Genomic DNA, 27,432 nt, shown 5'->3' with positions numbered 1-27,432 from the left:
GTATATGTGTTCTGTTTTGCAGGGCAGTAATCCAATTATCCTTTTGGACAAACTGAAGCTGTCTTTTTTTTCCTTGCAACTTGCACTATAGGAAAACGAACCATTGCTTAGGAGATAACAGGAAGAGAAGTCAAATTTACAAAGACATTGTTTACATTTCAGAATGTGGAATTCTGATTAACAAATTATAGAATTAGGTTGAAGATAAAAATATCACTTAGAACTCAAATAACTAGTGAACAATCATTAGAAAAATGTAGATAAATCTGTGATGTATCTTTACTACTTCATAATTATATCAAAATATATTTATAATTTGTGTTGCCTTCTGTAGCACATGCAGTATGCAGCAGCTTTTGGGGATTTTCTCCTCTGGGTAGTTAGGGAAAGAGTTTATGCCTAAAGAATCAGGAGCCATTTCACTGGCGAGCTGGATCTCTGAAACAGGTTTTTTGCAGGGAATTGTGTTTTGATCTCTGACTGTTATCTGATTCCTTGGAGGAAGAATCTGCTGTCTCTCTGATTAGTCCCAGAATTACAGACTTTCTTGTACTCCAGCTTTAGAGTCTTTTTTCCTCTGCTTTTAACTTCTCTTGTTTTACTTTAACTAATCATTGTCAAATGATAAAATACTTCATTTGGAGTCACCATACTAGTGTTTCTATCTGTGAGCTTTGAGCTTTTTTAATAGTCAAAATTTACTCATTCAAAATTATCGCTGTTTATCTCGTAGACAATTTCACTGCCAATAAAAATAGGAAGACTGAAAAGCATAAAAACATTCCTACCTCCTGTTAACATTTGTGAACATTTGCAAATACATTTGTCATTGTCTGCATCCTTTGTGCTAAAATCATTTCCTGGTTGGCTTATACTACTTATTTTGCCCGCTGTCCCAGTAAGTCCTTTAAGGTAAATCCTGTAGAAGTGAGAAATGGAAAAACAATTATTAAGTGGAAGTTGATGGTATCTGATCTGCAAAATAATGATGGAATAGTTTGCAATAAATATCCTGTTTAAATGGTTAAGTTCTCTTCTGGCCAATGTACTGTTGTAAGCTGTTTTTCAGCATAATGTTTTCATATGAACAGAAGTGGTCAGCACAACATTCTAATGAACAGCCTCCACATTTATAGAGATGCTTGTTTGTTCATGTCATGATATTAAAAGCAAATTAGAGCAAATATATAATAACTCCTGGAATTTTTCATGTAGATCATGTTTTTCTTAATACTGAAAGTACACTGTTGTACTTTCATGCAACAGTAATACAAATATTTATTTATTAAGTTTAAAACAAAAATTTTGATTTCCATTTTGCTGTTAGCACAACATAGCAGTTTAGTATGATAACTCTGCGTATATCAGAAATAATAACATTGTCTGGAGTATTAATGACAAGCTAGTAACTGATATTTTAGAAGTTTCTCAGTATTTCCCTTACTACTTTCCTAATTATTCTTCTTTTTCACATCCTTCATAGATTTATTAGCATGAAATCACCACAAGTATTTAAGTTTTCTTCAATTCCCTGGCAAGGTAAGCTTTCAGTGAGGCTGCTGCTGTGTTGGGATCTGCTTACACAGGTGCTGATGCAGTCTCAGTGGGGAGAGAAACAGGACACTGAACTGGAAAGACTTGAACCCTCTGCTCCCCATACTATCTCTTTGGTGGTTGAATTTCTGTATCAAATACCTCATGCTTCTCAGAGACATTCTATTTGTTTAAGGAGGAGATCTGAATCTCTGAGGAGAATTAACTTGTCCCTGGATCAATCTTTATCTTGCATGTAATTCTCGCTTATGATAGAAGTTGTCTTTGGGAGTTTAACAGATTATTTTAACATAGATCATTTTATATTCCTTATATGAAAACATATTGAATGAATGAATTTTTACTCATTTAGGTTTCAAAAGATCAGCTCATTACAGATTTTCTCAAAAATGTCTTTCCAGAAAATTATTCTGTTTTTTTCTTAAGATGAGTTCAAAATTATGCAAGCCAATTTATAACATAAATTATTATTAAAATTTCCAAGTATAATATATGTGCCTAGGCTTGAACCTTAAGCATAATTTGAAGTCTAATTTAAGCCCAGTATTATTCATTTACTGTTATTAATATTTTTTTTTAAGTACAGCTTAATATAACAGAAGATGAGAGGCAGTGGATGGAAACTGAAATGAGAGGTTCTGACTAGATATCAGGAAAACCTTTTTTTTGCCATGAGGACAGACAAGCAGGTTGTGCAGTCTCCATCTTTGGAAGTTATCAAGACATAACTGAAAAGCCCTGAGCAACCTGGTTTGACTTCTTAGCTTTGATTTGAAGTCCATTCTGAGCTCGGTTTTTCTATGAAGAAATTTTAGTTTTATGGCCCAACTCATAATCTTTCCAGCATTTGGAATGTATTAATCATTTTTTTTTGTAATGGATCACAGATTCATAGAATGGTTTGGGTTGGAAGGGACCTTAAAGATCACCTAGTTCCATTCCCTCTGCCACGGGCAGGGACACTTTTAACTAAACCAAATTGCTCAAAGCCCTGTCCAACCTGGCCTTGAACACTGCCTCCTAGATGGGGCATCGAAGATACTCTTAATTGAATACTTTCTTTGGGGTTTTTGTTTGTTTTTCATAATGTTGAATATATTCTTTAAACCATTTTATGATTCATTCCATATTTGGTTGCATATTATAAGAAAGTTTCTTTTACCATCTTAGTTTTCAGTAATTATTTTTTAATACTGTGAGTAGACAAGGGTAATGACCCGATCTGCAAAGGTTGCCTTTCTAAGTATTTTAAAGAATTACTTAAAAAAAATCTCTGCTGTAGATTCTTACTGTTTCCAGATGAAAAAATATTTACTTTGGAGTTGAGACAACTGTATACTATGAAGGCATTAAGATCTAATGTTTTGTGGGGGGCAGATGCTGATAGTTTGGAATTGCTTTGCTTGCAATAAGACTTGAGTTGAAATAACAGCATCAGGTTCTCCCAGGTGTCAGATTGACTTTATTTACAACAAATAGCTGCTAGAAATCTTGGAGAAATTCGCCTAAATGTAGGTAATTTTTCTGTCCAGTCACCTAAAGCTCCATGATTCTGTATGATTACTAAAAAGAAACATTTCATGGGCCGTGTAGTAGGAAAGCATCTGTTATGCCGTGGAGTCTCTAGTTTCTTCTAGAGCAAATCAAACAATATCTCCTGCATTTACAGAGAGCCTGGAAAATCAGCTATGAACTGCCCATATATTTCAGCTGTGGATGATATTATTTCAAAATGTATAATACTATGATACTATTTAAAGTGTATAATACTTTGATAGTATTTATATAAAAATTATTTAAAATTTGTATTCTTTATTATTCTAACTAAGATATTAGAAGAAATTATGAAGCATACATTTTACAGTATGATGGGAGCATAAATAATAGGTCCATTAAAATCTGGTGTTTAAATTAAGAAGTTTGTTGGTTGGTAAAATGCACATTTGCTTCATTTTCATAGGTAAGATAGTTATTCTTCGAGAAGAATATGTCTCCATGACCCACTCCAGTGGTCATGGAGGCATCAAGCCAGATTACCTCAGTGTGCTCTCCATGACAATAAAACAGTTCCTACTAGACACTGACTAAAGTGGGAAAGCCTTCATCTTAGTCATCCACCTTCCAGAAATGTATTTATTGCAGGGAATCAGGATTTGATAGCAACTGCAGACAGGTTCCTATTGTCTTGATGACTCTGCACTCCTAACTACTATACTGGCACATCTATCCTATCTTATTCCCTACTGGCTCTTCATCTTTGCATTTTTTGTGTTACACTCAGGCAGTACACACTAGTAAAATACACAATTTCTCCTTTGGAAAAAGAAATAATTTTTTTTAGGCAATAGGTGAAAAATGAAGTAAACATTATTTTCTGAGTGAAATGGAAAATAGTCATGACTTGTACAGAATAAGGTCATGCATCTACATAGTTTAGAATGATTACTATAAGAGCTTTGTTTTATTCAAGTCTGATTTTTCTGCTTACCTGTATTTTAGTTCTTCACTTGCTAGAGAGAAGTGGTCATACAATGAATATGCCTCATTACCTTCCCAGTCTTTCAGGTGTATTTTAAGAACGTAACGCTTCTGATTAGTCAATTGAGAAACAAACTCATTTCCCAGCCAGTACTCCCCAGCAGGATCACCAAATCCCTGTAATTCAAGGTGTATATTTTAAACTACATGTTATATCAAAGCTTTGTTTTGTTGGGGTTTTTTTGTTTAAGTTTGAAATTATCACTTTATCTATTTTCAAGTTTAATAGTTTTCAAGTCTATCAACTGACAATTTTACTGTGTCTGTGAGGGTTATTGGTGTGTAATATTTCAAAAAGTTCATTTCAGCAAAGACAAGCTCAGGAATCTGAAACAGTGAAGCAGTTTCGACTGTTGCCATTAGAAACACAAATATAAATAACTCAAAAAATGTAGACGTATGATGGAACAGTTGATTAAAGAAAAGTAAGGTTTCTCTTTAAAAACAAACATCACACTTGCAAGTCTGCTTAGACAAACAACTTATTCAATTCTGACGTTTTCTAAATGAGCATCTAAGGACATAGACAACTTTTTAAAGTTGTTTACATTTTAAGGATGCTATTAATGTAACTTTAGTGTATTAGATTTCAGATAATAATAACTAATATTAAGGCTCCAGAAAACACTGCTTACCATCTTGTACTCTTTCCATGTCCGATGGAAGTCCACACTGCCATCTTCACGTCTCTGAATAACTGTCCAACCTCCTCCACCAGTTTCCATGTCACAGTAGGCCTGTCAGAGTAAGTGTGTAACAGCTGAAGTGAATGCAGTCATAGCAAAAAAAAAAAAAACAGAAAGGCAAGTTGTGTGCAAAATATGTGTTACACAAAAATGCAGGTTTTTTATAGCTGTCGTACAAATCAGTTGTGGTTGTCCACCAATAGATGTGATTCCTCTGTATATTCCTCTGTATCACACTTAACAGAATACAAATGACACCTTAAAAATAGCTGGTAGCTGCTGTTAAATGAAAAAAAAAAAAGTAATTTCTTATTCTGTACTTCCCTCTTGCACTGGTATTTTTGTGAGTTTCCTCGTGATACATTTTTTCTAAAAGATGTTTTCACTTCTCCATCGTTTTTTGTGAGAGATCTGTACGAGTTCCCCATGGCTTTTCAGAGTATACTGTCAAGTTCAGGCAGTAAGCAAACTGAAATATATTTTTATTTCCACAGTCATTGTTCAGTGCCTTTGCAAATGGTCTGACCCCAAAGTAAAATCTAACTGTAGAATATTTATTATCTCAAAGTTAAATCATGAAGTCATGTTATACAGACTGCAATGAATATCTTATATTCTTGAACAAAAAAGTAACAACTATAAGATGTTTCCAAATATTCCTAAATCACCTTTGATTTTACCAAGTCATTGCTAAAACTTTGAAAGGACTGACATGTAATAGGCAGTTCACTGAACTCAGTGTTAGAATTCCCAATAAATGCATCCCTGGCACAGTAAAATTCAAGTTTATAGGTGTCTTGCTCAGTCAATCTCCTCCTAGATTAAATCACTACAGTATCAGAGATGAAAGGTATTACTGAAGGTGCCAGTGTACTGGGGAGAAGCTGATGGAAAAAAAGTCTTTTGACAATTAACAGGAATTTTGGAGTGATGTTTGGGAAAAATAGGGGACAAATTAACAAGAAAATTTTGTAAATATGTGAGTAGTACAGTTTTTCTAGACAAAGGATTTTAAATTGTTGCATCTAATTCTACTTTTCTGAAACTAATGGAACTTATAGCTAGATGTGTGAAGTTAATGGAGATAAGCTGCTGTAATTCAGTACAATGAAAGGCAAAGTGAAGTCAGTATCTGTTTAAATTGCATGTTGGTACCAATACTATCTTTAAGAAAGAAATTAAATTGCTTGTACAAGTATTCCTGTCTGGAGAATTCACAGTTAATACTCTCTCATTTGTAAGTTTAATTTTTTTTTACCACTTTTTGCCAAGGTACTAAAGTTCAGAGTCTTCTTCAGAATTATTTCACGTCTTTGAAAAGTTTTTATATTCTATTGTGAGTATTAAACTACATGAACTTCTGATCTGTATTCTAGGTCTTTCATCTATTAAGTGAAGTTGCATCTTCCCATTTACAGCTGTGAAGATTTGACTTCTTACACTTTGATGGGATATTTCATCTGTACAGACTAAATAAATAAATAAATAACCTAGCCAAGCATTTCAGTATGAATTTGGATGTTTCCTTCTTTGTTTAAAAATTCTCTCAGTGGTCTTACTTATTATTTAACTTATTACTGCTGCTTGTCACAGTGTGCCTATAGATGTCCCAAATCATGACTGAATGACACTGAAGCTGTATGGCTTTTTCATCCTCTTCTTTGGGTCACTGGCTTATCAGTGTTAGCAGATTTGAGCTCTTTGAACTGTTAAACATCCTGCAAATTCATTGAAAAAGTAAGACTTCAGAGAAGCCAGAATTTCCTTCTGTCCTACGGCAGTTTTATGTGTGTCATTTTAGGAAGTAAAGAATTCTCCTTACTAAATTTTCAGTGTAGTTGGTTCTTTTAGGATATGCGGATTGTACATATGTTATGCACACACAAACATATATATTTGTATAACTCAAACAAGGTATTTACAGTTCAAGCAGTGTCTTTTCAGAAAGAAAGCCCTTTCAGCTGCAAATATTAAATATATTAGGTTTCAATAGGCCATAGCACATTAGAAATACAAAGCAGATGCTCTATTTTAAGCTTGTATCTAGACTCTTTGCTCAACATCAGAGAATCATGAGACATTCAATTTTAGATTTTTAGTAAAGATAAAATACATAAGGAAAAGAGTTTGATTAGAGATTACTGCTTAAAGTATGTCATGTGAATGGAATTTAATCAAAAGGAGCAACTTTAATTTGTACTGATGTATGCGATTCCTTACACCTCAAAGCCTGGTTTTTCTTTGTTTTGACTAACATCTGTATTTAATGACTGGTAAAAAATTGGTAACAGTAAATAAATTATATTTAGTTAAAATAAAAATTGCCTTGTAAAGAAAAGACAGAAGATGATCAATCTATTTCAGAAAGCTAATTCATGAAGTGTAATGTATATGTATACGTGAAAACTAATTTCCACGAAGGGCTATGAAGGATACTAAGAATGAGCTAAAGCAAATGTAGATACTTTTATTAAGCATTGCTACAAGTTAAAAAGCTGATTTAACAATGGTAAAATATCATTGGTTGTAGAGAAAGTTGTTGATTCTGAAGCTTCATCCCACTTGAAAGAACGGTATAAGCAGTCAGATGGAGAACAGAACTGTTTCACCCTTCTCTGGTGAGCCCATGTATTAATTGACTAGAGCTGCAAGTCCAGTTGCTACTGTAGATGTTAATTGATGGGTTTTTTTAATGTTACATTCCGTTTCCTTGATGCCTACAATCTAAATTTTGATTCAGTTGGAATTACTACTTTGAAGAAATAAATGCCTTTAAATAACACTTTATTATGTTCTAATTAGATTAAAATATTCTCGAACAGTGAATGACTGTGGATGTCCTACATGAAATATTCCTGTAACAGGCAGTATCCATTTTGTAAGTGAATGTTAAGACAACTAGCTGTTATAGGCACTATAGGTTTTTTGGAATAAATGCTGGGGTACTGCAAATTTGTTCTCAAAAGGAAAAGCAACTCACTTGGAACTGAAACACATAACAGGAAAGTGGAGAAGAGATATCCATAAAAATCTCATATAGATTTTTTTTTTTTACCAGTAACAATTTTTAGAAGTTTATCTAAATTTGAGAGTATAATGTTTCCACACCAAAAACGTCAGTCATCTCTAAGGCTTTCTTTTATCACTTCTTACTAGAACAGAACTCTTCTGACCTTTCAACCTAGCCTAGGTTTTATATTCAAAAGGAAGACATGTAACATTTGATAAAACTAGTAAAAATAGATACTAAGATTAAACAGGCAGCAGGAGTCTTCAAACAGATGCCAAAAAGAATAAAGAGATTAGCTTCTCAAGTTACAACAAATTGGAATGGGGAGTATTTGAAGTATCTTGTGAACTGCTTCAGTGCTTATAATTCTAGCAGCTGTAGCACTGTGAGAGGGTATTTGGGGTGTGTTTTCAGACCTACTTTGTGAATGGTAAGGCTCGGGCTGAGTTATCAGGATGAAGATCCACTACAGTTTTTATGCCAAAGCAAGTGCAGTTTAATGATTTTGTATTCTGCTGTCTCTATCTCCTAGAGATGTGACTAGATAAGAACTGCAGTCTGAGTTTCCCTGTTCTGGAAAAAATAACTACACAGAAGGTTTATAATTTAATTTAATCTAATACCAGCTACCAGTAAAAGACAGATGATGAGACTTCTAAGATTCACAGGAAAAAAACCATAATCATCTTACTTATTTTTACTGTATTGGTGAAGCTACACATATGATCTTTTTTAATGCTTGGCATTGGAAACAATGTGTATGTGTATTTTAAACATAAAGTCCACGGCATAAGCTCCTTTTGAAATGACTAGTTTTTTTGAAGGTTCTGATAAACCATTTTGTTGGTAAATCCAACCTTGCTGAAATCACTTTCTGCAAGAAAGTTTTGGTTAAAAGGCTCCGAATGTGTGTCAGTTCTGGGACAAAAATTCAGCTAAACATGGGTGGAAATGGGAAAGAGCTTAGCCACTGTTTCAGTCACTATTTTAAGCTTTGGGGTAATATGTTGGTAACAGTTTTATGTACTCTGCCTGGCTAAGACCAGGAGGTTAATTGGTTCGTGTGGTTGCTGTAAACATGAAACTATTGACTTTTCATGGGTTTGCCTCTGCCATTTTTCCTTGTGTCAGCAGTCTTTTGCTGTTTTTCCTCAGTGTTTTTAAAAGGACTTAGCTTTTGTCCTGGTGCAGAACAGGAAAGCTTGAAAATATTAATGGAATTAAATAATTGTTTTCCTCTCGACTCTCATATGCAGTTCCTTAGTTTTGGATTATGATGGGAGACAAATTAGTAAAGTGGGATCAGTTACAGATTACACAGGAGTTGTTTATAAGCCCGTTGGGAGGTCAGAAGGTGTTACAAGAGGAAAAGATGAAAACATAAACAGCAGTGCAGCACTTTTGGCAAATAAAAAAGGTCACTCTGTTTCCTGGTCTGAGTAGCCATCCACATCATAAACAGTTGAAAATGGTGTAACATGTTGATTATCCCTAAACCTTCACTTCCCTTGACAACTCCTCTATATTTGTATAAAAAATCAGCATCAGATTAAAACTTTTTAGTCTCTTATTTTCAATGTCATATGGTAAGTATGTCTTTTTTCTATCTGAAGTCTTTTTTCTATCTGGTGGGCAGAATACAATTTAAATTCTTTAATATTATTAAATTACTGATTTAATACTAATTTAGTTAAATTAGTACATTTTAACTACTTTTTATCCTAGTTAGTTACCAAAATGGGTATTTATGTTAAGTGTTTTAAGGCTCCATGTTCAAATGTAAAGCATGTAATATTTTATAGTCTATGAAACTGTGATTGTACTTTGAAAATGCAGTGTTAAAGTTTATGACAGAAATTTTCATTCTGTAATATATCCTGCACTTGTATCTGCTTTTAGAAAATATGCATGCTCTGTGTATTATTTGACAGTAAAATTAAAACCAAAGAAAAAAGCTTGAGACAAGTAATAGTAGGAGATCCAAGGAATGTAAACCTTCCTGAGATGTCTAACAAAGACTGCTGCAATATGTTACTTCACAGATGTAGTAGCTTGCATCTCCTTTAGCTTTTAAAATTGTGATTGTAGATATCTATGCTATTTAAACATCATTCAGCTTTGCATTTTATGCCATCTTATGTAACTAATTTTCTTGTGAAACAGCTGTATTTAGATGAGAATATTTGACAAGAAAACCAGCTTTTTTTCCCCCAAGAAAAGCAGACTGCAAATAATTTTTCTAGATGATATCTGCAAAAAATTGCAGGTTTTATCTATTGTATTTTATAGGTCTTACCCAAACAAATAGCTTATTTCCTTTAGCTGAGAGCTTTGTTAATATAATGGTCACAGTCTGGCTTGAGCTAGATGAAGTTCTGGCACTTCAAAGACTAGTCACTAGTGAATTTCATTTCTAAGCCTTTACTATCCAAGCTTGGAGGAAAAATACTTTCTTTCTCTGTCAGGGTTTTATCAATTACTTTTCAGATGTGCCTCATTTTTCTCTGTTTGTTTTTTTTTTTTTCTAAATTTTCTGCTAGTTTTTTTGATATAATACAGTAGAGCCTTAGGAATTCCATTAAATATTTCCTATTTTTTTTGTGTAAGGAAATGTCTACAGTAGAACTTAGAAAATAAAAACATCAGAAAATTATTTAGTGTTTGTCTAAGAAATATATTAAGCAAATTTTTTTTATATTCAAATGTCCTTTAGCCTCGTCAGCTGTGTCTGAAAAGTTAAGAACAAACATTCATCGTTTGTGCCCCATTCCTCCCAGTGCTCACTACAGGGTTTGGTTTTTTATCCTGGCAATCCATGTGTGACTTTTCTCCCTTTCACATTCTGTTGACTGTTTCAATTGACTTGTACTATCTGAAGCTTTATCATTTTATTTGTTTCAGTAGATGGAGGATCTGTCAGGCATCCAATGTTTCATCTACTGAGTGCCATTTTTAGCTCAGGCTCTCTTCTATAGAGCTATGGTGTACTGCTTTAACTGAACTTGATGCTGAAGTTCATTTCAGTTAAACACATAGGGAAAAAATATCCACAGAGGAATTTAAACTGATCTAGTGAAACCACTGCAAACTCACCTTTTATTTAAATCAGAGCAGTATTTTCCAGAAAAGTTACCCAGTGTCAGTCGTGCTGATCTAATTGTTAATGTAATTGTTACACAAATGTAATGACACAAACTCTGTCGTGAGTCTACATCCATAAGTGCTCTTCAGAGTCCCTGATTTTACCGCCTTTTGCCACGTGAAGGGACATGGGCATGTGAAAGAACTAAGAACTTAAGAGGAGTCTGCAGATCATGCAGAGCAACTCTGATGGAGTTACAGACTTAATGAAGAAATAACAGTACATTATCGCTTTAGCTGTGTTATTTTTGCAGAAAAAGGAATTAAATTCTGGCATGCCGACACAACAAAATGCTCATTCATTTTAGCTGAGCCAAGATTTCACCTGAAGGACTTTTTTTCTTCCTTTTAGATGTTCTGACCTAGGAGTGATGAAATGGTTATAAGAAGACCTTGGTAAGTAGTAAACTTCACTATTAACTAGCCTTCAAAATAGCATATTTGCCAGATCAAATTGAACATCCATTATGCCTAGGTAGCTCTTTATCCTACCTTCTTTTCTTGTGCAGTGTTTGAAACTGTTAAAGTGTAGATTCCACTTGTTGTCAGTCCAGATTTGAAAGCTTCAGCACAGTCTTTGAAGCTGATTTGCTCCTCTTTAGCTATGAAGTTGTTCTTAGCTGTTAAAAATACAATTGAAATGGAAGGCATTAAGAGAACACAAATAAAAGTTACTGAGAAGCAATTTATGATGTAATCAGCTTAAAGCTTTGCATCTCCAAAAAATGTGCATGGTCCTGAAAGAAATGACAGATCAAGATACTTACTATGCATGTTGTTACTTCGTATTATTTACAGACATTATTCTGATAGGAATCTGGTTGCTTCCTAAGTTGAAAATGCCAATACTTATGTTGAATAAGAAAACTTAGGATATTATGTGACATTCAGTTAAACAGTTTCTGCTTCCACTCATTGCCTTTGCTGGACTCTTATGTGTATTACAACCTCTGTGCTCATTAACTACATAAATACCTAACTAGCAAGTGATTATGTTAGTAATCATTTTTGGGCAATACTCTAATATTGTAAAATTCAATGTAAGAGTTATGAAATCTTTTCTAACACAGCAGATTGGTGGAACTACTCTTGCAAAGATTTTAGATATTTTTCTTTGCCCCTGTGCTGAGCAGGAACAAGTTTATATGTAGCAAACTGAAGCTTGGTAGCTCAGCCCAACCTGCTGAAGAGACATCCCTTCTGGCACTGATTTGTGTAAAAAACACATTTTCATATGTCTAAGCCTTCTTATTCTACAGAACAATCTAAAGTTCATCTTTTTGTTCAGTTCTTTATAACTATGGAGTTTGGAATTTCCTGGCATTTCGCCTGCTGACTGATATTTCATATTTGAACCTTTTGGGGTTGGTTCTGTGTATTTTCCCTTTTAATTCAATCTAAAAAGCACAGTCAGTTACTACAAACATTTAGGTGGCATATAAATACATGCTTATATTACATTTGCTTATTATGTCCTTTTTAGCTTGCTTATTCATTATTTACCTGTTTAAGTGTTTTGCCTTAAATATAAAAATAACACGTTCAGTGTTTTAATTGCTTTTCCACACTCTATTGTTTGTATACCGTCTTAAAAGCTTTCCCTGCTAATTTTGTCTTTTTGGCAAACACTCATTATTTTTTCCACTCTGGGTTTAACGGTGCTGTAGCCAACATGACTTTGACTTGTTTACTTATTTGTGCACTAGCATAGCAGATAACATCAGCAGGAACATGTACAGCCTTGGTAATGGCATTTAAGGGGATAGCGTCAGTTATCAAGACAAAAAAACTTGGGATTTACTTTCTTTAGAAAAACCTACAACATCGTATTATTTAGGACACAACTGAAAGTAAGGACTTCTGGACACTCTTTTCCTTTTCTGAGATCTATCTTACAGTAATATAACACGTGCCACCTATACTATCTTCTAAGTTGTAATTACAACTTTTAAAAATTTTTCATGGTATTTAATTTTAAATCCTTTTTCAGGGGTTCTGTATGCTTGTGTATTTTAAGCCCTGAGAACTTTACAGGCAAATGTGCCAGATTCTACAGTCTTTTATATGGAACAGCTATACTTTCTTAATTTGTCCACGTTCCCTATCAGACGTAAAATTCATGGCAAGGAATGTTTAAATCTTGTGTAACCATAACTTTGTGGTTTGTGTGGGGTTTTTTATGGAGCATGTGAATCTGCATAAATTTGGAAGCTATGCTCTGTGGCTATGATTTGTTGCAGGGTTGTCAGGCAATTAGAGGTGAGATTATTGCCTATAAATTATCTGGATTGAGGGATTTTTAGGATGAACAAGAAAATTTCCGTGGAGGACTTTTGGGAGTACCTGTTGCCCTGGGATACTGCTTTCTGTTGTTAGAGGTAAAAACTATGCCTGTGCTGATTCCTTTGCCTTTAGCAGCCACTATAATTTGTCCTTTCTTTGACCAACTCTATGCACATAAAGCAATGAGAAGTGGCAGAAACAACCTGTGTGAGCCAGGAAGAAACGTTGCAGGCCTACATCATGCAGTCTAACCTAGATACATGGTCAAGGGATTCTATATAGCCACACAAATGAATGCTGTGTGAGATGAATTATGTTCTGTAAAATACTCTGTATTTTGCTGAACCACTGGAGAAGTGGGAAGCAAAGCAGTGTAAACCACAGAAGATGAACAAAATGCTGAAAAGAAACCATATAAATGATGTGGTTGTTTCCCCTACCCCCCTAAAAAGTAGGTTAATTAACTCAGGCAAAAAAAATACAGACTTTTTGAGAAGCAGAAGTGTGGCAGAACTAAGTGTAAGACTTAATAATGTAATAATGTACACAAATTAGGAAATAGTACAGAAATTTTATAAGCATATCTGCTTTTACTTACAGTTTGGTGTAGATATCATAGTAAGCAAGTTATGAACGGTCTCCATCAGATCATGTTGCTGTTTTTGCAGAACTGAGTTGTTTACTGTAGCTGTAACTAACTGTTTTTCTAGTTCTTCTATAATAGAATTCTGTCTGGATACTAGGACTTGAAGCTGATCTTTTTCATCTTTTATTGACTTCAGCTGAAGTGTGTGCTTGTCTTCCATCTCAAGAACTCTTTTTTCTAGAAAGCTAAATAAAAGATTACAATTAGGCTCCCTAAAACAGTTTTGAGCTGATGTCAAGCCTGTTGTAGAAGTTTCAAGTACTTGATTTCATTCTCTGATGCCATGCCTGCAGTAGGTGACTATATGAAAGTTTAATTTCATACATATGCTTTAATTCATTCTATAGATGCATTAATAAATAACATTGTCTGCTACAGTCTGTACTGCAGGCTTTTTGGGTGTTTGATAATTCAACATTATTAATGGAAAGATATAGTGACTAAAATTTCATGGGTTTACCCTATTAAAAGGTGAAACTTATTTTCATCTTCAAACAGATTAAACTGTGAACTTTTCAAACATCCTATAATTATAATAAAATATATCCTTAATATGAATTAACGTTATGACATTAGGACAGGGAAATGTGCAAACAGTTTCTTGAAAATGTGTTAGCCATCTCCAGTTCTGGAGCTGGTATGATTAGGTCTCTGGATGGAACATTATTTCACTGCTAATTGTTCTGATGCAGACTCTGAGAAAGCTGATGTTAAAAGATGCATGGCCAGAAGACAGAAATTCAGCTAAAATCCATTGTTGTTCTTGAAAAAAAAAAAATCCTGAATCTTATGTTTCAAGCAGATTAGCTCAAAGTCAGATTGCCTTTTGTTAGGTGAGAAACAATGCTTTTGAGTTTACATGGATGTTACAAGAGTAGTCTAAGGTCTGCTGAGTTCAACACCAAAGAAAAGTGACCTTTAAAATTCAGTATTTCCTTTGCTTTCCATTTGATAAGGATGCTTGCTTTTCTTAAGCTGATAGATAAAACCTTTAGGGAGCATATATAAATGTAGTAGACTAGTGAACAAAAATGTCAAAACATGTCTCATGGGTTTTTTAAGCTAATTCTTTCAAAATAAAAAGCACTTTGCACATATGGTTCTCATCAAAAAACATGGTTTTGAAGGAGAAAACTTACTGTTAGTGCTCCTTTTAAATTTCTCTGTAAACTATTTATTGCCAAAAGTAAAATAAGACCCTGGTGATATGGAAACAAAACCAGCTGAAAAAAGGTATGAGCCTTTGGACCACAGCTGAGTACAGAAAAGGATAGGAGTAACAGTTGGATATTAGTCTGAATTTCAAACACTGATAAGTAAGGAACGTTGAATGTGATTAGTGTTTTATTTTTCTCATGTTAGAAAAAACCTGTGGCAATGACCTGGTTGGTCATTAGGATAGCTGTGTACTACATGGAAATAAAATTTTGGAGATGTGGTTGCACTCAATTAGTTTGAATCAAGTTACTGATAACTTCATCTGGATAAGTCTAAAGAAGAATATAAATTGGCTTCAACTGACGTAATGAGAAGTATTTCAGTATTAGCCTTAAGTTCCTCAAATAAAGGAGAACTTTAAATAGTGAAGGATAATATATAAACAGAATACAAGAAGAAACCTGCATGATCTCCTAGGCTTTAAATAATATATGACCTTTATAATGAGCATAGCTAGGTGTGGGGAGCTTGTGTACCAGAGCTTATTTTCTGACTTGAGTACATTTGTTTCTAAAACTATTAGAAGGGCACTTCAGGAAATAGCATTTTATTGGGCTGATGGGCATACTCACCTGTTTTTTTCTTGTAATTTTGTTATCTCATTGGTCTGATCTGAAATCTGTCTTTCGAGTTTGTTTGTTGAAAGAGAGTGCTCCAAAAGCTGAAGTTCAAGTCTGGTTGTCTGGTTTAATACCTAAATAAAATTTACAAAAAAAAAAATTTTACAATTAAGATACTTCTTTTAAATAAATTTTCATTTTGTTATGTTCTGAAATCATGTAAATCTCTTTTAAGCTTATGATTAAAAAATAATTATTTTTCAACACCTAATGTCGGCAAAAATTTTCATGGAATCAGAATGAGGAATACACAGAGTTGCACTACTTTTATTATTACGCTACCATATATAAGTGGGAATATTTCAGTAGTCTGCTACATTTCTGATCAATGGATGAGAGTTACTGTGTACTTTAGCTTTGCTGTTATACCTTCCCCTCTGTTATGATAATTCCTACTTCATTACTGGAACTGTTATGTTGTTGCTCAAAGAATGAGTTGAGTTGTTTTCTCAGTCTGGTGTAGAAAGTAAGTACTCTCTCACCTGCTGAAATCTTGGCCCGGTCCTAAAATCACTTGATAGTTCCCTCCTAGCTATTTTTCTCAATCCCAAATTATATTTTCAGATGTTTTCCATGTGAACCACACTTTTGCCAATTCATTCTTTCTGTTTTAATGTTACCTTTTCTAAATATATTGTTTACACTTTATTTGCATCTTTAAATCAAGAGATGCAGATACTAGGAAACACGGAAGATACTGTTTGCTCTGCATTGGATTGCATTACTTTGAGGCATGTTTTCTAGAAATATTTTCTCATTGTTTTAGAACAGCTTTTTTTAATTCAACAGAATTTGGCTTTCCTTGACAGGAAGAATTGATTACTCATGTCCTTCATGTTAAACAGTCATTCAGGACATGATTTCACACTTAAGTGTAATTGAAAACTATTGCCAAAAGTAAGTGTCCTTGAGAGAGCAATTGTTTGCCTAATTTCCTTATGTTGCTAATTAAGCCTTTAACCCAGTCACCAGTAATTTCAAGCAGAGAAGGAAAGTTACAGTCACAATTTTCTTCCTCAAGGAGAAAATAATTAAGTAATTTCCATAAAGACATTACAGTGAATGAAGAAATACATCTAAACGTGTGCAAAATATTGGGCTCCTGAATAATGCAATCACAAAGTACCTCTGTGAGCTATGAATTATTAGTTTATCAGAGAATTCACAGAGGCTTGTTTAAAAGTGTGATTTTATTCATTGGATGGGTTCCAGAGATAGCAAAATGTCTAACAAGGATTTTAGATTTTGTATGCTGTTTATGTTATGTAAAATGTTATGTACTGCATGCTAGATTCATTATATGTTTTGGCAATTGTAGACCTGAATTTTCCCACAGTGTCTGCAAAAATACAGATACATACTATTCTACATTGATTGGACTTGTCCTCCTATTAATGTCTTATTGTAGTTAATGCTTTTCAATTAAAACCATAATTAAAGATAAACCCTTTTTTTTAAAGTAAGTTAGCAAATAATATGTATAGTAGGCAGGTTTACTTCTGTGTGAATATGCTTTACTAGCAGCCTTCTAATTTCTTTTTTCTTGATGTAACTCAGATTTGTTTATGTATCCCTCTGTTATCTGTAATATAGTGCATTTTGCTGGAACCACTTACAGTATCTGTGAAAGCATTCATTAAAAAGACATATTTTTCTTAATAAGTTTAAAAAAAAATAGAAAAGTTTCAATTTTAAAAAGTAATGAACCTGGTAAATGGAACAAGGGCAGTTTGAAGGAACTTTCTTTTAGCCAAGGTCATGAATAATCAACAGAGATATACAATGAAGGTTGTATGAAAGCATACTAGGACCCAACCGATGCTTAGATATAGTGTAGTAGTTTTAAGTACATCTCTTTAAAGATTATTGTAATAGTTGTCTTGCTAGACTTACTTCAAATCCTGCTATAAAGGAAATCACTCAAGTGACAACACTGCTTGAGATGGAACTAGGTATTAACAAATACTAATGTAGTATTACTAATACTAATTAGTATTATCAAATACTAATGTATCCTTAGGCTGGGTGGAGTTCTTGGTGATAATGATCGACGTCTAATTGTTAAACTACATAGTGTAACATTAAATGGTATTAAATGTATAGTTGTAGTATTTGAGAAGCAGAAACATTTTTAGGTTGAAATTTGTTACTTACTTGTGCTTCAACATCTGTTAATTTGCGGGTCTGTTCAGCTGTTTGATTTAGTAAGTTTGTGCCTATTTCAATCATTACTGCAGTCTGGTTCTGCACTGCAGTTTGCTGGATCTCTACCATTTCTTTCTTCATACTGTCTTGGATGTAATTCTCAAGCTACATGGGAAAGGAAAGAGAGAAGATAGTTGCATTCTTTAAATGTTGGAAAGGGGAGTAGTACAGTAAGCCTGCTTGCTGCCTTGCTGAACAAATTTGTTCCTTGTCCTTGTTATGTATTTATGTGAAGTTTCCCAATGGTAAGTTCTGTGAGAGGAAGGGCAAATGTGATAAGGAATGTGTGGCCACTCATTTTCTGAAGGAAGGAACAGAGATTTGCAGTGGTAGATAGAAGGTACAGTGGTAAGAATGCTTGTGGGCACTTGGAAGATTTTCTGCCTTAGTGCTCCCACTATTTTAACCATCAGAGGAGCTTCACCAGCTTTGGCAGCGATGGGAATTTTTTAGAAGACAAAAGTTTAAGAGTTTAGTCATCTTCCTGTATTTACACTTAAATATTTTCAAAAGCATTTTTCATCACATGACTAGAAGTCAGAGGAGAGGTCAGATGTCATTTAAAACTCTTACATGCACATTTTTATCAGAGAGAATTTCAAATAAAAACATGAAACCATAGAAAAACCTATAAATACTTTAAATGCTTAGGATTTAGGAATGCAAAAGTTGTTTAAAATACTTAATTCTGAATTAATTTCTGTAATTGGGCTTTTCAGTAGCCACTTTATAACACAGTACTCAGCTTTCAAGGAAAGCAAGGAGAAAATAAGTAACAAGGATAAAATTAAAGTAACCTTTTATATGTCTTCTTCCACCTGTCTGGATTATCAAAAAGCCCACACTTCTTTAATATCATTTTCTCAGTAACATTGCGAATACTTCGTATTTCGTTCATGGCTTATGTTTGAACTCAAAAATCCAGGCCACATGATTTCATTTTTTTTCATTGACTGGGGAAATTTCTAGAAATTTCTAGAATCAAACTTCTACTTCAATACTGTTCTAATAAGATATCCATAATAAATTTTGAGCTTCATGTTGTACCTACAAAATGGTAAAACAGGTTGGTATCTTGAATTTTTAAAAATATTATTTGATAATGCTATCTTGATATGAGTGATGGCTTCTAGTAAGGAGAAACTTTGAATATTTCTGCATAGCTACTTTCCATATCAGTGAGGAAAAAACATCCTGTGATTTCATATTCTATCAAACCACTGATCAGATACAAACATTTCACTTCTGACCAGCTTTAAGTCAGCTGGCATGAAACAGCTTGGGTATCAAAGAGCTACTGTATGAGAAAGCATTGAAAATATTGCATCATCTTTAATTTAGAAAAAAAGGCCCACAAAAAGTAAAAAGAAAGACAGCAATAAATAGACCAACAAAGCTGGATTGTTCATGAGCTTTGATTCTTTCATGAAATAGTTGTGGATATTAAAACTCAGTCTTCAAGGCTGGTTCCTTGCTCACTAGCAATCAGAATGAGAATCTCAGCGAAGTCATCTCCGCATACAGGATTACAGAACTGCATGACTTCTTTGAAATTGTTATCGCTGAGTTATTCCAAAACACACAACTAGACAATGAGTTAATTCTGGGCTTAAAGGTAAGGTAAACATTTTATGGTAGGCTTAGGGAATTGCCCAGTTCAAACGCACAGCTGTAAGGTTGCTCTGATTACAGTATGCAAAACCTGTGATTACAATTTAAGGCATCTGGTGGTTCTGGTTGCCAGATTTTTATACCCCTTGTAACCATGCTGGCAACCTTAGAAAGAAGTTTTTTAGGCACACAGATTGCATTTTCATAATTTATCTTATTTGACTATCTGTTAAGTATAGGCATATCTCCAAGTATCTGACCTCTTTCAAATAATCTCTCATTTATGTGGTGAATTCTAAATCATTGAAGTATTCTCTTGATTCCAGTTTAATGGTTTGCCTTCACATCTGTTTTTCAACTTAAAAATATTAAGTAACTTGGGGACTATGGTATCTATGCTTAATTGAAAGCATGAAATATGAGCACCAAAAGGGATTTATATTAAGATTTAAAGCCAGTTTCATTATCTGACTTATTTATTCTAATTTAGAGTGACACAAAGCATCAAAATGATATTGACCTATTAAGTGGCTTTGGAGCTTCTTGGGTTTTTTTCTCTAAAAGTCCTACAAAGCATGATTACATAAATCCCTTCCGTTTTTTACTTCATAGTCACTAATCCTCTCCCACTTTTGTACATTCTCTGCATGTACACATCATAAAATCTCTTTTGCTGACCTGAACCAAGATACACACTCATCCCTCTCTGCTTATATTCCACTCTCTCTTCATCATAATACGGAAAACTGTAGAAAGCAGGACTTTTTACAACTAGGTTTTCTAGGTTTTTTTAAGTGGCAGGTGCTTTCATCTTTCTTCAAAGAATGATGTTCATCCAAAATGCCCACCATCTCCCACTGAGCTTAGTGAGAGCAGAACATGTTCCCACTGCATGCTCTCAGAAAGCAAGGCCCTCAGCTTTCCCTGAGAGGGAGGTGGAAGAACTTTTTTTATTCAGACTCCGGTTCCCACAACCACAGCTGAGCTTCATTGACAACTCTGAGGATTAGCAGCCATTTTGCAGGACTGCAGTTCTTTGTGGCACATTTCTTTGTAGGGTACTATTCATCAGCTCCTACCAAGGAGCCTCCTTCCTTTGTAAGCAGTAGCACACTCAGAAATTTCTGAAGGGAGAAGAATAGGCTGGGTCATATAAAAGAGGGAAGGACACAGGAATGAATGCTGCAGTCCCCATCCGCCAGTTGGGAAGTTTGGCAGTTTGGTTTGAACAGCATGTCTGTCTTCCTCAATATTTTGCTCAAAGTTGGAGGGTGCAGCAGTGATTATTTGCCAGATTTCTCCTTTATCATGTAGCTAGTTATGGGAAGATAATTTTTAATCTCTTTTTCAGTTAATTCAAATAATATTTGGCATATATCAGAATGGTGTTGATATATCGTAACCTTGATTACGTGATGGTTATTTTGGACAAAGAAATTGTCAAAACCTAATAGCTGACTCTTAGTGATGCATCTTCCTTCAGAAATTCTGTTTTTGAGTGAGTAAGTCAATCAATGAGTCCTAACTTAAGGAAATTACAGAGGAGAGGAAAAGAGGTATTAATACATTCAGTTTTGAAAGAAGGAATATTTGATAGCATTTCAATGATTCTTTGTGGGATATTTTTACAAAACATTCTATCTTTTGTGTAAGAAGTTAGCTTGCATGTATTTTGGAATAAAGTATAAAAATGAAAGCACAGATGGGAAAAAAACATGCCTCAAAGTATGCTTGCATTGCAAAAACAGCTGGGAAAATTGAAATAATTTCATAGTTAAGATCTGTAACAGGTTTAGTGATGCATTTTTAGAGAGAAAAAATTCTCTAAGGTCATCACTTTGGGGATGTGTCATGGTTTATTACTTCAAATTATATAAAATCATAAAGTTTGATGAAAATACTTTAGCTAAGTTGCCAAAAAACCAAGGACAGGTCAATCATAGTGGAACACATTCCAACACGTTGCTTTTAAAGCCAAGACTTTTTTAAGCAAGCTTTAAATTTACAAGAAAGAAAAGACAACATGTAGAGTATGCAGTAAAAGAAATTTGTTTTCTAACCATTGGCAGAGATAGTATTAATCCTTTATGAAGAGTTGTCAGTACTTATTCAAATGAAAAGCCTTCCTGACTGCTATCGTATAGTTCGTGTACATATTGCAGAACAATTTTACGAAGAATCAATTACTTATTTTTGCATTTCAAAGACACTTTGACTTGCCGTTTTCATTTACAGTTACGAATGAGATCTTGCTTTTGTTCTTTGCTGCCAAATGTTTAATCTGTACTAATTAAACAGTAGTCGTGTTCCTGGCAGCGTTTATAGCTACATGAATACATACATCGCTTCTTTGCCAAATGCTACCCCATATAAATGGTACAAATAATATGAGCTGCTTATTTTATTTTATAGAATTTGTCAGTTATTGGAGCAGGCTTTCCAAATAAAGTTTAGTGATTTACTTAATGTTTATAATCTGATTCTGTCAACTGTAATATTTATTTTCAGGGAGAGATAATGTTAATCATGAGTTTCTATATAGTGCTGTGTCGTGTATGAACAGGTTGTATTACAACACATATTGCATGTTTACTCATCTAATGTAGATACAGAGAAAATTCCAGGGCACATGACATGTATGTAATATTCTTTCCTCTAACTTTTGTTTTGAATTTCCAAGAGTGGAGTAGATCCAGCAGAAAACCTAGCAACAGAAAATACAACATTTATAGCGAGGCATTTTTTGAATGCTTTACTTTACATTTGAGCTACAGTGTTTGACATACTGTAGTAAGGCATGAACTGTCAACTGAGGGTCAATGCAGTAGAAGGGGGGATCAAGACCATCAGAAGATCCTCAAAGTCCCCCAACCTATTTCTAGAAAGGTCCAGAAGAACAGATTGTGCTTGAGGACTCATTTAATTGAAGAGTGAAAAACGTAATCCCAGGGTGGGGAAAACTCACATATAGAAAGGTACCCTTAAAAGTCTGGGTGGCAGCACCAGGACCTTGGACACCCTCTCAGCTGGACTGATGCTGGACTCAGGACTGGTAATCTACTTTCCTCTCCAATCTGACATCTCTTCCTTGCTATGTCTTTTCTCTCTGTTATTCTTTTATTGATCTTATTATTAGAAGATAGGGGCAAACATATGCCAATTTCCATGCCAAGCATGTAGTTTGTTAATAAAAATTTGTGAGCTTTTTTTTTCTGAACCCTTTTGGCTCTTGCCGCTCTTTTTCAAACAGAGGCATCTACAAATTTTGGGTGTTCTCTTCCACATAGGAGTGAGATGTGACATATATTAAGCTGTCAAAAGCTTTGTGAGTTATTGTTCTCATCCCTACTAAAAATGTCCTGTGCTTTATTCAAAACTTACCTTTGTGAATTTAAACCATAGAAACTTAATCAGGCCTTCCAATATCTGTGGTCATCATCCTGGTATTTTATTCCCCAAGATGTTCAGTATATTCACAAAAGTGAGCAAGATGGAAAATGTCCTTAAGCGTCCATAATCAGTTTTGCTTAGTTCTAGTGACAGGGCCAAATACGAAAACTGCTGATGAGTCTCACCAGTTCTTTTCAAAATACGTTTTCAAAGTACTGATGAGACCTTCCTACTTCTCATACTCCAGATGTCTTGATTTATCTTTAACCCAGTAATGCTTGGTCTTAGTTTCCCTGATCTTTTTTCAGAGTGGCTGTGATCTTTGGATTGTGGCCACATCTGGTTTCTTCATGAGTCATCTGAAGTAGAACTTAGCCCATAAATTGGAACATTTTTTTTCAAACTCTGTGCCAATGTGCAATTGTCTCATTGTAGAAGGTTATTCTTATATGCCATAAAATCCTTAAATTTCTGATTCACAAATACATTTTTGTACATAAAGACAAAAATATAGGTTTTTAAAAGACTATTTTAACATACTTAACTTTCAATTAAGATACTAAGTATTTAAATTGTTTTTTTGTAGTATAATTAAAGTCTCTACAGGAGGAAGGGTTTCTTGGGATGAACCACCTCGGTTCCTTGGATATGGTTAACAGTGAAATGTGATGTAGTATTTAAAAGAGAAGAAAACATGGTCGCAATTTTATCACAGCACTTCATATAAGCAATATGTAGTATTTTACTATGTATATATATATACACATGCTACACATGCTGCTTAATGTGCATGTATGTAGTGCATGAAGGAACCATATTGCCAGGCTCTCCATGTGTGCTTATATTTGTGTTTCCGTATCACTTGTATGTGATATGTGTTGCTGTTGTGAAGGCAAAATACTGTACAGATTTCAGTTTTGCAGACAGTTGTATTCTCTTTAGAAAAGCTTTTCATACTTGTTTTCACAGTCTGTCAATGTTGCTACTGCTTAAAGTCAGAATAGAAATAGAAGGATCACTATTCCTTCCAAAAGTCATTTATCTTGACAGACCTAAGGGAACACATTTTTAAGGGCATTGCATCAATCCCCATCAATCAGACTTTAGGCTATTTTAAATCAGCTTTTAATAAAATAATTTATTTCTCTATGTTTTCTGAAAGTCAGTTATCAATTTTAGTAGCTTGTAACTTTTGGAAAATAATAATACACTGCAGAAGGAAAAAGGCAACATTTTAAATTGCTGCGCTTTTTCCCTTTTTTTTTTTTTGCTTTTTTTCCCTAGAGCAGGATGTCCCCATGGTCTATGTGCTGTTTCTCAAGGGAGGGAAAAAATTCTTTTGGGAATGTATATGGGAATGCTTGAGATGTCTCTACACTCTTAGATTCTTACATGCCCCGTCGAACATGTCTGCCTGTCCAGACCTCTGGCTAAGATTTTTCTCTTATCTCATTTTCCTGTCAGCAAACAAAAGGTGAAAAGCACATCATAAACGAATACTATCTGGGAGTGAGCTGAGATTTACTGGAAAATATTCAACCTAAAATTGTGTAATAAAATACTAAAGATTTAAATGCTAATTCTTCAAATAGTAAATACAGACTTTAAAGTAAATGATACCCAGGAAATGGTTCTGTTAATGACTCTTGTGCATTAAATGAAAGCTTACCAAGTTATTCTCACATCTGATTACATTTCACTTAGACAAAGCTATTTGTTATGCTTTTATAATTTACACTTGCTAGCAGAAAAAATCGACCCCCCCCTTTACTTGCAATAATCTACTTAAATAAAAACTAATTATGTCATTAATAAAACATTAAACAAAATGCATGAAATGCCTTCATTTTCTGTGCAAATATTGATTAAGAATGTTCCTGAATGGAAGTATTTTGTACCTAATACTAAAAGTTACCACAGCACAATCATACTTTCTACTGTATGTTTTGAACTAACTATGAATGTTACAATCCAAGTGATGATATAGAAAAAGCAAAAGAGCGCATAGAAAAAGGGAAGAGACTTTGAGAGCTGAAACAGTCCCACAGGCTGCTGTAGAGTTGAGCTCCCACCATACCAAACTCTGAGCTTGTTTTGGATACGTGATACCACACTGCTGCTTTCCTAACTAATGTGCGTTTTCAGGTGTTTTGTCATTTGGAGGATGACGTGGGTTCTTCATACTATATATGATGTATATAGTTTCTATGGAGCATTTTGGGGGGAGTTGTACATTAAATTGCAAATGAAAAATATTCTTGAGATTTCAAAAAAAATGTTATTAACAGAAACTAAATAGTCAACTTTACAACTCTTTAATAGTATGAATTTAGGTAAGAAAATAATCTGGAAAAAAATTTAACAACAGTATTTTCAAAATTCAAATCAATTATTTGGTGATTAGCCATACTCATTAAGAATTAAGGCTGTTCATTAAGGCAGTAATTTAAGATTCTGAATCACCATTTTTCAGGATCTCAGCTAAGTGGTATTTCTCTTAGAAATCAGGGAAGGAATTCATAAAGTTCCCATTAGTCTAAAAATAAAGAATAAATAAATAAATAGTGTGAGTCATGAATGGCATTTTGCCGAAGTTCAGTAGCACTGAAGCCAGGAAGACAAGAAGCCAATGATGCTTCTGCCATTCACTGCAATGCAAATGAATATAAATATTTTTCATTATATGCAACAAGCTGTCAATATTCAAAATAAAAATTTTTTATGTGTAAGCAGTATAAGAAATACTGCTAATCAATATTTAATTCTTAAATACTAGGTTGTGGCATTCAGTTGTAATTTCACAAATTAAATATTCAAACTTTTTGCAGACAAGCCTACATGTTTTCAGTCATATCTTGTACTTGTATGCTACCATCAGTCAGGGAATCAGGACTTTACCAGACTGCTGTAAAGTTGAGATTCTGCCTTAAAAAGATGATATCTGAAAAAACACTTGCTATCCCAGATCTAAATAATCCTTTCCCATTTCCGTTTTTTTTTCCATTCCACTGAGTAATAGGCAGCTGAAATAAGTTTACTATCAGATATGCTGGTGGGGATACTTATGACATTTTTAATGAAAAGCATTGGCTATGTAGCCTTATAAACTTTACAAAATATTTAGCAAATTTATCTGCCATAGATAAAGCCATTTATCTTTTTTTATCTAAGAATATCAAGTGATTTTTTATGAACTCCTCTTTCAACAGGACTGCCTATTTTAGAGAATAGCTCATGACGTGGTGGAGCAAATCAGAGTGCGAGTTTGTGAAGAAATATGAAGCAAATTCCTCTTTTCAAAGCATGTTACTGGGGAAGTGAAAAAGAGCTAGGCATTCACAGTTCATTCTCAGCATTGCTTTCTAGGGAAGCAGTCATCTTGCATTCCACTTCCAACCAGAAGGAAGAATGATTTGGAGTTCAAGGATCAAACTAGTTAGGAAGCTGTGGAACACAATTAGTCCCTTTTGTAAGCTATAAAACTGGGTGTCTCCTGTTTCAAATCTGTATTCACAGAGCATCTTCCAGCATGAAAAATCATTAGATTTTCTTTTAAGCTTCACAGATAAGGAAACTGAAAGCATTTTTAGTAGTTCTTAAACTTTGCAACATACTGACATCTAATTATAGTTTATGGGGCTTTTCTAAGACCTTTTTTTGAAGAAGTTTCAATGATGATGCTACCAAGAGACAACCAGTCATCTGAGCTGAAGGCCTGAAAATTTCTAATGCTCAAGACTTTGGGGAAGTACAGGTCAGCTGCTGATTTCAGTTTTGAAGGCCTGAATTTCTTTACTAAGAATGCATGCACTGATTTGGGGGGGGGGGGGAGCTGTAACTCTTTTTTGAAGACATGCTGCATCTTTCTCTTTACTGTTTCCATTGATAATATGTTAGACGGACTGGGGGGGGGGAGGGGGTGTCTGAAAAGCTGCTACATTTACATCACCAGCCTGAAAATTCCTCACTTGCTGGACCGGACCTGTCAGAGAACTTCTCTGAGGTTTCCAAAACATTGGGAAGGGGAAGCAGGACCCAAAAACCAAAATAGGCTTAACTCTGACTACAGAAAGCACTAAGGGCTGCCTTAAATAATAGAAGCTCAGGTTAACCTTAGCTTAGTTTGAAAAATTAGCATCTTGATATGTTCTTGTCAAATGCCACTTATTTATTTCTCTTTGCTGTTCCATTAGCACAGTTAAGAGGCTTTAATGCAAAAGCTTCTGAGGAATTTCATGCTTGAAAGATAAAACAGGAAGCTACTGTGTTAAGCTACTGTGTTAAGAGTGGACAAACACAAATATTTGGAAGCAAGATCAGTGCATATAGGCAGCATATTGCAGAAACAAAATGTAGTGTGTGATAAAGAAAAAAAAATTTATTTATGTAATTCTGATTAAAAATACATTTTTTTATGCCTCAATAGCTTGGATTAGCCATCTAAAAGCAGGCAGTTTAATTTTTTGGAGCAGGACCAAGATGACAAGTCTTTCCATCCATTGCTTCCAATAGTTCCACAGAAGGTCTGTG

General features: G+C 34.2%; 1 protein-coding gene across 3 annotated transcripts in view; it reads right to left on the bottom strand.

The window, feature by feature from the left end:
• Positions 1 to 27,432, bottom strand: part of ANGPT2 (angiopoietin 2) — a 47,048-nt gene that overhangs the window by 7,758 nt on the left and 11,858 nt on the right. For 2 of the 3 annotated variants that reach the window (XR_003572818.1, XM_027898237.1), the window contains exons 2-8: positions 17,851 to 18,006; positions 15,649 to 15,770; positions 13,811 to 14,043; positions 11,422 to 11,549; positions 4,728 to 4,829; positions 4,043 to 4,209; positions 789 to 919 (exon numbers count right to left, since the gene is read on the bottom strand). Coding sequence is in view for 2 of the 3 variants with exons in the window: in XM_027898237.1 (XP_027754038.1) it covers positions 789 to 919; positions 4,043 to 4,209; positions 4,728 to 4,829; positions 11,422 to 11,549; positions 13,811 to 14,043; positions 15,649 to 15,770; positions 17,851 to 18,006 (1,039 nt within the window). In the remaining variant the exon portion in view is untranslated. The remainder of the gene's footprint in view (positions 1 to 788; positions 920 to 4,042; positions 4,210 to 4,727; positions 4,830 to 11,421; positions 11,550 to 13,810; positions 14,044 to 15,648; positions 15,771 to 17,850; positions 18,007 to 27,432) is intronic. The other variant, XM_027898238.1, reaches the window with a different exon arrangement.

The sequence above is a fragment of the Empidonax traillii genome, unplaced genomic scaffold (assembly GCF_003031625.1).
Source record: "Empidonax traillii isolate 1590-97213 ecotype Southwest subspecies unplaced genomic scaffold, ASM303162v1 scaffold585:size537962, whole genome shotgun sequence".
NCBI lineage: Eukaryota > Metazoa > Chordata > Aves > Passeriformes > Tyrannidae > Empidonax > Empidonax traillii.
Note: the sequence above shows the minus strand (reverse complement) of the source record. Positions and strands in the feature narration are given on the sequence as shown.